Below are 13,138 nucleotides of genomic sequence, written 5' to 3'. Positions count from 1 at the left end.
CCCAGCGGCGCGGCGGACCGCGCCCTAAGGAAGCGCGAGGCGGCGGCTGTTTGAAAGCGGTTTATTGTCACGTACAAAAGGGCGGCGGCGGGACGGACACTATGTACAGCAATAAATACCGGCCGCCCGGCCGCCGCCCGGGCAATAACTTACCAATAAATACCGCCCGCTCCGCCCGGGCAGCGGCGCCCGTACACAAGTCACCACACGATACACAACCGCCGGGGCCCGCGGCACGGCCCTCCCGGCCCCCGGGGCGGGAGAAAGAAAACACGACACCTTCACAGCAGGGAACCAAAGGGACGAGCACCTCGGGACAAGAACTGCCACACGCCAGAACACTGTACACGCGAGGCCGCGGGACGGCACCGGGCACCGCCTGCAGAGACATCACCGGGGTCCAGCACATTTCCCCGGACAGAGTCACAGCAGAGGCACCCGCAGGGAATCCGTGTCCCCTCCGCACCCGGCCCCGCAGCCACAGCGCGTATCCACGCACCGGCCCCTCCAGCCACGGCTTCGCACTCGCTCCCCAGAGTGGCAGCGCTAACAAGGCCGGGGTCAGCGCTGCCGCCGGCTCTGCCCTCCTGGCTCTGGGTCTCACTCCAGAGCAGCACAGTCTCACCAGCAGCAGCGCAGGGCCAGGCCTCCAGCTGGGTTCAGAACTCAGCTCTGGACAGGTCTGACCTCAGGCTGGCACCAGGAGGGACAGGGCTGGGACTGATACCCCAAGCAACTGGAGGTCATCGTGTTTTGGAAGGTCTCACCTCTTCCAGGCACAACATCACCAACTGGCAGACAAAGGTTAGAGCCCAGAGCTCCAAGTGCTGCTCAGTGCGTAGCCCAGCCAGTCAACAGCTGGGAAGCAGCATGCTTCAGCTCAGAGAAGAAGCCCAGGGCTGGGAGAGGGAAACCTGGAGGCAATGTTCTAACCTGCTCCCTGTTCAGAAAGTTCTGGGACTGGGAAAACCTTTCAAAACAGCTCCTCCCTAAATTCCCAATCAGTCAGAGCAAAGCTGATCTCCTGCAGCAGGAAATCCCCACCAACCAATCGCTCCTCTCCTGCCACATTGCAGCTTCCATCAGTTTACCTGCTTCTCAGCCCCGAGGACAACAGTACCAGATCAGCTACATGAGAAATGCATCAAAACCACAAAGTACAGTAAACTGCCTCCCACAAGGCTGCAGTGTCACTTGTGCCATCCTGGCTCATCCCCTCCACTCAGGAGACTTCAGGCAGCCAGGAGCTCACATGGACTTCACCCCCATGTCCTGCTTCTCTGCAACTACTCAGGAAGCAGCTCAAAGCTTTGGGGAGGGCAGGGGGGATCAAAGTGTTTGAGGAAATGCAGCCTGGCCACAAACAGCTCCTAAGCTGTGTCACACAGCTCTGAGTGCTCCTCCAACACCCACAAGCAGGAGCTGTACCAGGCCAGGCAGTAACCAAGCCACAGCTCCATTTCCAGCACTACAGACACTCAGAACCAGTGCTGGCCCCTGTCAGATAAGCCCCAAGAGCAACACAAGCTCTGACCACAGGATCCAATTCCACAGTTAAATCCCATCAGCCTCTTCCTAAACTTGGAGAGTTCTCCCTTATGTTACTCGTCTGCCAGCTCTGCTGGAGGGAGGAAAGCACGGTTTCCCCATTCAGGTAACAGTGCCCCGGTGACGGCTGCTCGCGCAGCACACCTCTCCAGAGATGTGTTTCTGGACAGGCACCACTAATAGCTCCACCAGCTGTCCACTCCTGCCCTCAAGAACAGCAGCTCCTTTGCCAGTGTGCCAGAATCCTCCTGGAGAATGCAGAGATGCCAACTCCATCTCTCGGTTGAGCTTAGGGAAAACAATGGCAGCCAGAAAACAACAGCACACGGCAAAGGCAGCCACTGGTACCAGCACAGCACAGCGAGCTCAGAGAACAGAGAGCGCAACACAAGGGGACATGACAGAAGCCAATGAGGTCAAGAATAAGTCACTTTTGGTACAACTGCAAAAAGATATCAAACAGGACTTGCCTCTTTTTTCATTTTTTTTCTAAGTTTTATAAATAAAGTCTGATAACTCTTTATAAAAACTAACCTCAGAGCCACGGCGTGCAGGAGGTTCATGAGAAACTTTAAAATTATTTCTTTATTAACTTTTTACTAGCAAAGTCTCCGAGAATATTTCCCCATTCAGATGGTCAAATATTCTCACCCTCTCAGATAAAAAAGCTGACTATAAATACGCTCTCTTTTCTGTCTGACTTTAATTTTAAACTTAGATAATTTAATAACTCTTAAAATGATGTTTCTCTCTTTAAATAAAGGGCTATTTAACCACATAAACTGGTTGTGTAAACCATCACACTAGAGACACTTGATACCCTCAAAACACGGGAACAACTAGTGAGTTTGGTCTTGTTCAGTGCAAGACATTAGGCACAAAACCGGCCTGCAGTCGACATGGTACCTTCCTCCCCTCCCTCCCCTGGGGTGCTCTGGCCCAGCACTAGGGCAGAGGCAGGGGCACAGCAGCATCTTCCTGTCCACCACTGCTAGTTCACACAGCTAACGCCACGGACATCTGAGGGAAACCCACTGTCAGGGCACAGAGGCACACCGAGAAAGGAATACAAACCTATTACACAGAACACCCCAACTGCAACTACAGGTACCAAATGAGACAAAAGCAGCAGGTTCAGGCGCCCGGCAGTCAGGCACCAAGATGCACCACCAGGAAGAGTAATGAAATAAAACCTTTGGAAGTGACTGAAAACTATGGTTCCCAGCCCTGGGAAGAAAGCCTCCCTCCAGACTTTCCCCAGCCTGCCCATCGCCTGCCGTCAGCCACACTGCACAGATGTTCCTTGGCTACAAACCCAAGATCTCGCAGCTTGTCCCAAGGGCACCTGAGGGCTGCAGATCACTGGGTGGGAGGTTCTGTCTGCACAGGACAAGGGACGCATCACCACTGCTCATACCAATCTGGACACAACAAAACAAAACTGGAGTGATCAGCAGGCCAGTCCTGGGCCAAGTAGAAGGAACCCGGACCCCTGTGGGTAGGGTTTGTGCTTTGGGGGTTCCAGGCTGGTTTTGTGCCTAACTGCCCTGCACAGACAAGCTGAGGCAACTCTCGCTTCACTAAGACCGGGCGTCCGTTTTGGATTTCACTATCGTGATGACACTGGTAGTAGCGACCTTGCCAGGGATGAGGGGACCCATACTGGAGGTGAGAGGCCCCCGTGCAGGGGTCACAGGGCTCCGGGCCACGGTTCTGGCGAAGTTCTGGAGAGCCTCATATTTGGAGCGGAGAGCATCGAGTTCCATTTTCATGCTGGCATTCTCTGATGCCAGCTTCTCCACTTCTTGTTGCAGCTCTGCCTTCTGCTTCTCCAGTTCCTCCTTCTGGGTAACACGCTTGACTCTACAGCTGGCCGCGTAGCCCCGGTTCTTCAGCGTGCGCCGGCGCTGCTTCAGCTGGATGATCTCCTCCTTCGACAGGCCCCGCAGATGCTGATTCAGCTCCCGCACAGACATGGTCACCAGCTCCTCATCTGTCAAGCTGGTCCCATTCTCACCTGGCTCCCGCTTCACCTGGAAGACATGGTGGCACACACTTGTGAAACCTGGAGCAGAAATCACCCACCACCTGCATCCCTTTATCCACCTGCCTTACCTTCAAGGCCTTGTTTCCTTTGTTGGGGGTCGTCATAACACGACAGCCTTGTCAAGCAGGTGCTGGAAGGGAAGAAGGTCAGGTTAACCCCCCAGGATGCAGCAGAGTCTGTGGCAGGGCAGCACTCAGCACTGCTGCACAGCCCGCACCACTCTCCGGAACACCCTCAACAAGCACCCGCCTGAGCTGGACTCAAAGCGGCAGGTTCTGTCCCTAAGCAGGAACCGCTGCCCTTCCAACCCCCTCCCACAGAGGCTGTGGGCAATGCTGGTTTCTCCCTTGGGGTGGGGGAAATCAAAACACAAGGAGGAGCCGGAGTACACAGAAGCCATGTGTATCTAAAAATAGCCTGGCAGCAGCGGCTGGGTCCGGGCTCGGCTGCTCAGGGCCAGTCACGCTGACTCAGCGTAACTGGCACCGCGGCCTCCTGCTCCCAGCTGCAGCCCTAGCGCTCCGCTCGCCCTTCCAGCTCCAGAACCACCCCAGGACACGAGTCCCACCAGACCATAGGTGCCCCCAGGGACGCAGCCAGCGCAGTTCAGCAAGGAGCGCAGGGGAAGCTTTTGCCTCCTCCACAACACAGCTCACTGGGCATCCTGCAGGATGGGGGAACACCACTGCTGTGCTCACAGCTCTCCAAATGTCTTGTGCTTCCCAGGAAAGCCAGCACATCCAGGTTCCAGTTAAAGTTCTGCACCCAACATTTCCCAAGGAACAGAACAACCTGACAGTGCAGCACAAAGGAGCGCTTGGGCACACTGGAATCCCGTCAGTCTTGGGCCAGTGCAGCAGCAGCATTCCCTTCTCTCACTCACACAAAACTGACCCCAGTTGTTGGTCTCTTCTGCGAGAAAGTTCCTCTTGGTCCCAGTCAATTCAAGGGCCCAGAACCACCTTCTCCTTCCATTAGCTTCAGAGCCAAGGTACGCTCGTAAGGAAGCAAGGATTAGGGGCAGCCAAAACCAGAGAGCAGACTCCTTCACTGCCCCAGGACTTCAGAGCCAGTGACAGCAATCCCCAGGCCTGTTCCCACAGTAACTCCAAACAAGCTCTGGTTTCTGTCCCTGCATCTCCCCTCAGGCTGTAGTTCAGAGGGCTATTGCACTGCCCAATGAATGAATCCCTCAGACATTGCTCGACCAACGTGGCTGTGCCTCAGGCATCCAGAACCGCACAGCTCCTTAAGAGAGGCAAGCGCTCCTGTGCAAGCACAGCCTACAAACACCTCTGTCCCTTTGCCTCTTCAGTGCCCAACAGTCAACAACAATTTAGTTTGCCACCGCTTTGCTAAGTGTAGGAGGCACTGATACACAGTTATAGCCAAAACAACAGATGCACAAGTCAGCAAATACAGATCTGTGCTCTTCCAGCAGCTGTGGCGCAGACTAGCAGTGCATCTACCACCTATTAGAGGTGAATGGGGTCAGCATTCCCCAGGACACGCGCAGAGCTGTTTCCAAGCCTCCAGCCTTACTGGAGGCAGGCTATTTATACCCAGAGGACAACGCTCCTTCATATGAGATGCATGCTAGAACCTGACAGTGCTGGCACAGGGTCACTTTGCTGTCTAGAGGAGATAGCTGCAGTGAGGCAGCTGACACAGGGCAGACAGCACAGCCAGCTGCTTTGTAAAACTGATTCTTCGCTCTTTCCCATTCTGTGGTATTTCCTCCGCTCCTACTGGGCAAACGACACAGCTGCTGGGAAAAGGGGAGAAGGGAGGGAATACCTGGGAGACCACCAATGCCACCCCTGCAGCACTCCTGGCAAGCACAAGGAGCCAGGGCAGGCATGGGCAGGGGACTTGCCTTGTGGCACTAAGGAATTTCCAGGTGCTTGGAAAGCACTCAAAGTCCTTCACTACAGCAAAGCTGAAATAAACAAGGAGACAAAGGTGCCGCATCGGGCTGCATCAGACAGGGCTGTTCGGCAGCTCGCAGACAGGACACCCAGAGAGCTGGCACCAAGACAAGAGCGCAAACTTGGCCTAACTCTTCAGCTGCGGATGGCTGAGCTCCTGAGAGCTTCCCAGAGAAAGATCCCGCTGAAAAGCGCCGAACGCGATGACGGCAACGAAGGAAATGCAACCTCAACACATCTCCCCCGGGCTCGAAAGGCCTGAACTCAGCACAAGCGCAGCCAACGCTCCGCTCGGCTCCGCACGGAGCTGCCGGCACCGCGCATGAGCCAGCGCCGTTCCCCACATTCCCGGCGTCAGAGCCCCGCCACGAGCCCCGTGTAAACACGCTGACGTCACCCGCTTCGGCGCACAGCGCTGGCGGGAGGGAGGCCCCGCCGCGGGGAGCCGGGAAGGGGCGCGCTCCGAGAGGCCCCGCAGCGCGGTGTGCCCGGGAGTGCCGCGCCACGGCTCTCCCGGTGCGTTTCCTACTTTGTTTATTCACCTTCTGGCACGGGAGCTGCCGCAGCTCCCCAGTAACCCAAGCGTGTTGGATGACCCCCAGTTACACACAAAGCCAGGGCTGGGCCTGCCCCGTGGCCCCAGGAGTCCCTGGTGAGCTCACATCTGACCCAGGGCATTTGGACAGCCACACTTCCATCAAGGAATCTGCCCACCCAGCCGGATTTAACTACTTACACAGATAAAGGGAAGAGCTGGCTCCCGGAGAGCCCTTCCAGCCTTTGGCAGCGCCTTCCTCTAACCTCACAGCTCAAACATCACATATCAGAGACATCCCCAGCTCCGGAAAGCAAGACCCCCAGCGCACACTGACGCTTTGTGTCAGTCCGGCGCCACAGCCTGCTCTGCAATCCCCCAAAAGGGGCTTTGCTTCCCACCAAGGAGAGGATATGCTCAGCTCCAAGGAGGCTGCACCGAGCAGACCCACAGCCCCAGCCCATTCTCTGCACCCACTGTAGCCTCTGGCAGGGTGTGAGCCACAGGCCTCTCCAGGATGTGGGCCAGAACCTCGGAACCGCATCCCTTCAGCCACCAGCCCTCTCCCAGGCGGCATCATCTACACCGTGATGGGTACTGGAGTGATGGAGCATGTCCTGTGACCAAGCCTCTGCGCACGGAAAGGAGCTGGACACCTCCGTGACTCGCCACCCCCTCCAGACACTCCTTCACCTGCCCACCTCACAGAGGGGCACCCAACGAGAGGGAAGCCAGCGGCGCGGCCGGGCAAGGAAGCCGGTCACTGAAGAAGCCCCACCCGGGACCCGCCGCGAGCCGCCGCCCGGAGCGGGGGAGCTGAGGAGCCGGAGGAGCAGCGGGCACGGGAGGGGCAGGCCAGGGCCGCCGGTCCGCAGAGTGCACAGGACCAGGAAGGGCGGGGAGGGACGCGCCCGAGGTGCTTGCTGTCGGCCCCACGCACCTGTTGCTCGGCCGCGGGGCGGGGAACCGAGAGGGGCGGCGGACAGCGGCCGGCAGCGCCGGGCGGCCACGGCTTCGGAATCCCGCCGTGAGTCAGCGGCGACGGCCCTGCGGTACACTCGCCAACCGGCGGCGGCACGGCCGTCATCCAGGGCCCGCCGCGTCCGCCCCGCCCCCGGGGACCGACCCGCCGCCCCACCCGGTGCGAGGGCCGCGCCCGCCGCCCGAGCCGCGCCCGCCGGTCTCACCTCCTCACGGGGCCGCCGGGGCCAGGCCGGGCGGGGAGGCCGCGCTAGGAGGGACCGGAACGCCGCGAGCCGCCGCTGCCGCCGCCGCTCACGGACGCGTCACGTGATATTTGGGTCACGTGGCTCCATTCATGAGGCGCCCGGCGCAACCGCCCCGGGCCTTAAGGGGGCCGCGCCTTAAAGGGGCGGCGGGAACCGGAGGGACCTTCATGGCCTGGGCGGTGCCGGCTCCCCTCGCCAAGGCCCCGGTGGACCTCCCAGCCCCTCTGGTGCAGCCTCCGGCCTTCCGCGGCGGAACCGGCTCCTCGGCTGTACCCGCAGTGTCCTGGAGCTGCTGAACCTGCCGGAGCAGCAGCCAGGCCCCAGCGAAGGCACTGACCAAGCAGTGTGCTTTGCAGCAGCCCCCGGCTCCGGGGCAAGCCCGGGCTGAGCAGCGCTAACACTGGGGCTGGCTCCTGCTCCCCGGGGTCAGGGTGGTCCCAGCTCTGCTCCCGTAATGGCGGGTCCATAACGCAAGAATGCTGCTGCCAGCTGAACTAACTGCTGTGCTAGAACAAAGCAGCGCTGGCAAGATGAGTACCGCAGTGAAGGACAAGTGGAACCTCAGCAATGAAACTAGGAGTTGAGGCCACATCAATAGGCCCGGCCCTGGGCATTCAGGGCGGCACCGCTACTCCCTGCTCTGCTCAGGGAATATGAGATCGAGCCCTGAGGGCTCCTTCCTAGACCTTGACAGGCTGGTGTCCCCCTGCTGCTGACCAGCTCAGTCACGTCTCTACAGCATCTAGTTCATCTATAGCTCTGCCTCTCTGAGGTACACAGGGGCAGCCCAGAAGCCTCTCTGCAGACGGGTGTCCATCCCACCTTTTATTCTGCATCACACTGTATCAGCCAAGTGGAAGCTTTCTGCACTGCTCCTCTTCATTTTCAGCTTCTGAGTGCGGAACGGAAGAACATGCAGCACCCACTTGCCTCTGTGGAATCTTGTGTGCAGTGGCACATCTAGAAAGCCTCGGGGGTTGGGATAATCAGCCTTTCCTCCTTCCCTTCTCTTGAATCCCTGAAAACTCTGAGCACAGGGCCCTAGAGCAGCTGCTGGGCTGTTACTCAGGAAGCACTGGTGACAAGAAATGGGCTGATGTGCTCCCCTGCCCGAGCCTGGACAAACCATCGGCAGTCAGGTTGGCAGCACACCTTGGGCACGCTCCCTCAGGCAGCAAGGACTCAGTGGGCACTGCCGGAGGCAAGATACACCCAGTCCAAACAGCTGGGATTAGCCACAGCTCTGTTGAGCATCAGTTTATTATGTTTAGAGGGAAGAGGAATAACCATCTGTCATGCCTACAGGGTCAAACTCTGCTACCAGCTGAGAACCTAGCACTAAAACCGCTTTAGCATTACCAGCACCTTTGGCAGCCTCTGCATCGATATCAAAATGCTTTTCCTGCATCACCTGCATGAAGAAGTTTCAGCGACAGAGCGAAAACAGAGCACTCACTACCCCTCCCCTGCCCAACCACCCATGCAATGCTAGTAGCAAAGGAGGAACAGTGAGAGCAGCTCACGGTTCCCCACACTAGGAGGACAGAGAGGACCAGTGCCAGAGAGAAACAGAGTATGTCCAGAGGTTCACACCGTCTGTCTCAAAGTCAAGGCAGATGGAAGATGGGGCAGAGGCACTTCGGTCCCTTCTGAGAGGCGCTTTAGGGCCCAGCCTCCAACATAGTGCACAGCACTGCATCTGCATGGCAGCATCTGCTCTAGCTAATAAAGAGAGTAAGAAGACACAGGCTCGGACAGCAGATACAAGATGGGGCCTTGGAAACCGAAAGACGTTCTGAAACCTCTTTAAAAATCCAATTAGAAGCCATCTCTGCATGGGACACCTTGAACACTGCCTAAGTCTGACCAGTACCCAAGGCTTCTGGACAAACGATGCCCCTGATGAAGCTCTGAAGATGGCATCACCCCTGCCCAACAGAGATCAGCAATGCCAGGGACAGTTTGCACCAACCCCACTACAAGTTAAAGACCCTCTTCTACAGCATTGCACTGTCCCACAGCTGCCAAGAGCCAGGCATGGCGGACACCAGCATTCAGAGCAAGCGTTCTCCTTAAACAAAAAGAAAGGGCACGGAGGAGACTGATATTCAGCACAGCCAGACTACAGCAGCCTGTTCAGTTCTTCTTGCTGCCGAGGTGCTTACTGTTGAACAGACTGACTTTGCTGGCAGACGCCAGTGACACAGAAGGAGACTCCAGCTTCACCTTATCCAGCAAAGTCTTCTTTATGGCTGCTGGGGAGATCTTCTCTTGGTCTGCCAAATGTTGCAGCTCCCTGCAATGGGGTGGTGGGAGAGTTAAGACATAGCAAGAGGAAGAGATGGGGAGTGTGCAGGGCAAGGCTCTCTGTAGGAGGCCCTGTAGGACCTCCCTGGTGCTGACCTTGTCCGGATGCAGGAAGCCTCCACAGCATTGATTAGGAGTGAGCGGAAGCCACCGCTCTCCAGGAAGTGCAGGGCATGGATGGTGGCTCCCCCGGGTGAGCAGACATTGTCCTTCAACTGCCCGGGATGCTGCTCAGATTCCAACAGCATTTTGGCAGCACCCTGTGGCAAGGAAGAGAAAACAGCTGCCAGAACTGACCGAGAAACCCACCATCAAATACTCCTGTTCTCCACTGTGGAGAGCAGCATGCAGCACTCACAGGGACAAGCTGCCAAAACACTTTTCAGAGCTGAAAAAGCCTGCAGATGAGTCAGGGTTCCCCAGGCCCCAGCTCCCACAATACCACACGCCAGCAGAGTGCTGCAGACCCTTCCTATGTCCCCTCACTGGGAACCTGTGTGCAGGCAAACCAAATATGGGGTTTACAGTAGATTCAGTAAGAGGACTGAAACCACTTCAAACCCATGATGTGCACAATGCTCTGCACAGATTCAAATGTGTTCTGGAGAGGGAATACTGACCAGCAAAGCCTGTGCTCCAAGCCGAACAGCCAGCCTGCGGGGAAGACCCATTTTCACTCCCCCATCCGCCAGAGCATCCAGGGCAGTGAACGCCTGAGACCAGACAGAGGAAGAAAGTGAGTGAACACCTCTACTTCAAGAGCATCTCAGGGAGGAGAAAATCCAGGCTCCAGGATCACACTGTGACTCCTGTTGCTTACAGACTTCACTGTCTTCACTGCCTCCCCTTCACTGCCTGGGTGCCACGCCAGGCCTCCCTCCCGCCCACTGCTTCCCGCTCTGGAGTGTGGGGAATGGGAGACATTCAGCTCCTGTGTCATACTAACTGCAGGTCCATGTTTTGCAACATGGGCACTGCACACTGGCTGTGGACTTCAGACTTATCCAACTGGTAACAGACTTCTGTTGTTGACCTGAGCTGGTGATAAACTGGACACCTGGATTACATGTTTCATCACAAACATGAGCGATGAGGAAAACAAGGAATGAGAAACCGAAGCTGCATGGACCTTCCCCCCATGCAAAGCCCACTGCTATCCCCAGGCTTGCCCCAAGTTGAGGAAGGAGCACATACATAAGCAGGGCCACTGCCACTGAGCCCCGTTACAGCATCAATCAGGTCCTCTTCCACCTCGGTGCAGAAGCCTACGCTGGCCATCAGCTGTTCCAAGAGCTTCCCATCCTCCACATTCGCGTGAGTCCCAGTGGCATAGACTGTAGCACCTTCCCGGACAATGACAGGGGTGTTGGTCATGCATCTGATCACTTTTGGTGTGGGGCAGAAGGTAGAGAGTTTCTTAGGACAGAAAATCATTAGAGATGGAAGGAAAGAAAGAAGGAAAGAAGAAAAGAAAGAAAGGAGAAAAATTAGGTTCAGTGCATATTTAGCACACCAAAGAAGCTATCTAGGGAGGGGCTCTCCCCTGGCAAGAACACCACAAGCAGAGAGAAAAGAGACACTCCTGTGTTCCAAATCCCCTGCTTTAAGCCACAGCCATGACCCACCTCTGCTGGGGGAAAGATCTGATATACCTCATGTAACAGAGGAGCCGGCACAAAGCTCCTACAGCCTCTTCTGGTGGGGACTCAAAGCAACCACCTGGCTGCAGCACCAGTTTAGCCCTGGGAAGCACGAGCATCTCCCGTCCTTCGCACACACTCCTGGGGGCCGGAGGAGCGGGACCAGCGCAACGTCAGTTCCCGAGCACCGGGTGTCTGCTGTGGCTCCCGCCGGGGTACCCCGGCCCTCCCCATGCACGCTCACCTTCTCGATGGAGCTGATGGTGACACCGGCAGCGCAGGAGACCACGATGTGATGGGCCTCGATATCGGGGCCCACTTCCTCCAGGATGAAGGGGATTATGGGGGGCTTCACGGCCAGGAAGAGGACATCACTGTTCTTCACCGTGTCCTTGTTGCTCACCGTGAAGTTCACACCCATTTTCTGCAGCAGTCCGGGAGAAACGGGGCCACTGTCACCGGGGGGCGTCACCGGGGGAGGCGCACACAGCGCCCGCCGTCCCCGGGCCCCCACTCACCCGCAGCCCGCCCACGGTGGGCAGGTCAGTGTCCGGGGAGCTCGCCGTGATCTTGTGCGCGGCCAGGACCCCTGCGAACGGCACCGCGTCAGCCCTAGCGCCGCGCGCCCGCCCCGCCCCGCGCCGCGCCGCCTCGCGCGCACCTGCCGCCGTGAAGCCCCTGGCCAGGGCGAGCGCGAGCTGTCCCGCGCCGATGAAGCCGACGCTCATGGCAGCGCTGCGGGAGCCCAACCCCGCCGCCGTACACGTGGCCGCGCGCCGCGCAGGCCGGGAGGGTGATGGGCGGGGCCTGGGCGCGAAGCGAATCGGCGGGCGGCGGGGCGGGGCCGCACCACCCCTCCGCCACTCACGAGCGAGGGGCGGGACCTCCGGCGCAGCCCTCGCCAGCAATTGGTGCAACCGGCGCGGGGTGTTGCATCATTCACCGCCTCCGGGGGCCGCGCGGGGCAATGCGCCGAGCCACGCCGCCAGGGGGCGCTGTCCTCCCGCCACAGCTGCCGACTCAGTGACGCGCGCACTTCTGGAAGCTTCGGGCGCTGCCGCTTGCCCCGGGGCCGCCGCCGTGAGGGCCGTGCCCGGGGGGGGTCCCAGCGGGGCGGTCTCGCGGGTTGCGAGCATCGGGGGCCGCCTCTCTCCGCCTCCAGCCTGGCGCCAGCGCGGACCTCGGGCGGGGCGGGCCCGGCCCCTCCCCAGCCACCGCCCCGGACATTCCTGGGGTGCTCCGGCCCCCGCGCAGTGAGCGCGGCATGTCGCGGTACTCACCGGGCGAGGCAGGTGCACAGGCGGCTCTCGATGTCCCGCCTCCGCGGCCGCCCGTTGTGAGTGCCCATCGGGTGCCCCCGGCTCCCCGGTAAAGGGGCCCTGGAGCGCTGCTGCAATTACTGCTCTGCAACATCGGTCCCGCTGCCCGCGGATGTCCCGAGGGAAGCGGTTTCCCGGTGACCGGACTCACGCACCGCGGCGGTGCTGCGCCCGCTGTCAGGGCCAGGCTGAGGGGACCCGGTCGTCTCGGCACAGCCCCTGCCAGAGCCAGGCACCCGGCAGCGCTGTTTGCTTTGACTGTGACCTGACCGCGCTGCTTCGGTTGGGGCTTTGCTCTCCGTTAGCTTTGTTGCTCCTTTATTGACCTCCTGTGGATGAGTGTCCCTGAACGCTGTGTTTTGGGGACACTGAATCCCAGTCTACACGAAAACAGGGGTTAAAAACCAAACCACCAAACCGCAACCCAACACATGAAAGAGTCAGATTTATATTATATACTCTATTTCAGGTTGGGATGCTCTAGGAGTTACCTAGATCGGGTGCAGACCCCAAACGAGTGCACGTCCATCTGACATTAGTTTACAAACCAGGCGAGGGGATGGGTGTCTCTGGAGCCCCTTGTGT

The 13,138-nt window shown here is 58.7% G+C and overlaps 2 protein-coding genes across 11 annotated transcripts; both read right to left on the bottom strand.

Annotated features, from left to right (window-relative positions):
* Positions 1–45: 45 nt before the first annotated feature.
* On the bottom strand, positions 46–7,333 carry MAFG (MAF bZIP transcription factor G). Of its 9 annotated transcripts, none has more exons than XM_080629712.1 (3): positions 7,246–7,333; positions 3,664–3,725; positions 46–3,581 (listed from the first exon to the last, which is right to left on the bottom strand). In XM_080629712.1, exons 2-3 carry the CDS (start codon positions 3,697–3,699, stop codon positions 3,129–3,131), a joined length of 489 nt encoding a protein of 162 aa, XP_080485838.1. In that variant the 5' UTR covers positions 3,700–3,725; positions 7,246–7,333; the 3' UTR covers positions 46–3,128. The 9 variants fall into 9 exon arrangements, with proteins under 9 accessions (XP_080485838.1, XP_080485842.1, XP_080485846.1 ...); XM_080629716.1 differs by lacking the exon at positions 7,246–7,333 and adding an exon at positions 6,999–7,154; XM_080629720.1 differs by lacking the exon at positions 7,246–7,333 and adding an exon at positions 6,837–6,854.
* A 1,525-nt stretch (positions 7,334–8,858) lies between these two features.
* Positions 8,859–12,051, bottom strand: PYCR1 (pyrroline-5-carboxylate reductase 1). 2 transcript variants are annotated; one of them, XM_080629298.1, is made up of 7 exons: positions 11,896–12,051; positions 11,753–11,823; positions 11,479–11,658; positions 10,789–11,010; positions 10,215–10,307; positions 9,691–9,854; positions 8,859–9,583 (listed from the first exon to the last, which is right to left on the bottom strand). In XM_080629298.1, exons 1-7 carry the CDS (start codon positions 11,960–11,962, stop codon positions 9,424–9,426), a joined length of 957 nt encoding a protein of 318 aa, XP_080485424.1. In that variant the 5' UTR covers positions 11,963–12,051; the 3' UTR covers positions 8,859–9,423. The 2 variants fall into 2 exon arrangements, with proteins under 2 accessions (XP_080485424.1, XP_080485423.1); XM_080629297.1 differs by having other exon boundaries at positions 11,753–12,051.
* Between the last annotated feature and the right edge of the window lie 1,087 nt (positions 12,052–13,138).

This window comes from Psittacula echo (assembly GCF_963264785.1).
Source record: "Psittacula echo genome assembly, chromosome: 14".
In the NCBI taxonomy this organism is placed as follows: domain Eukaryota; kingdom Metazoa; phylum Chordata; class Aves; order Psittaciformes; family Psittacidae; genus Psittacula; species Psittacula echo.
This window is presented reverse-complemented; position numbering and strand designations above follow the sequence as displayed.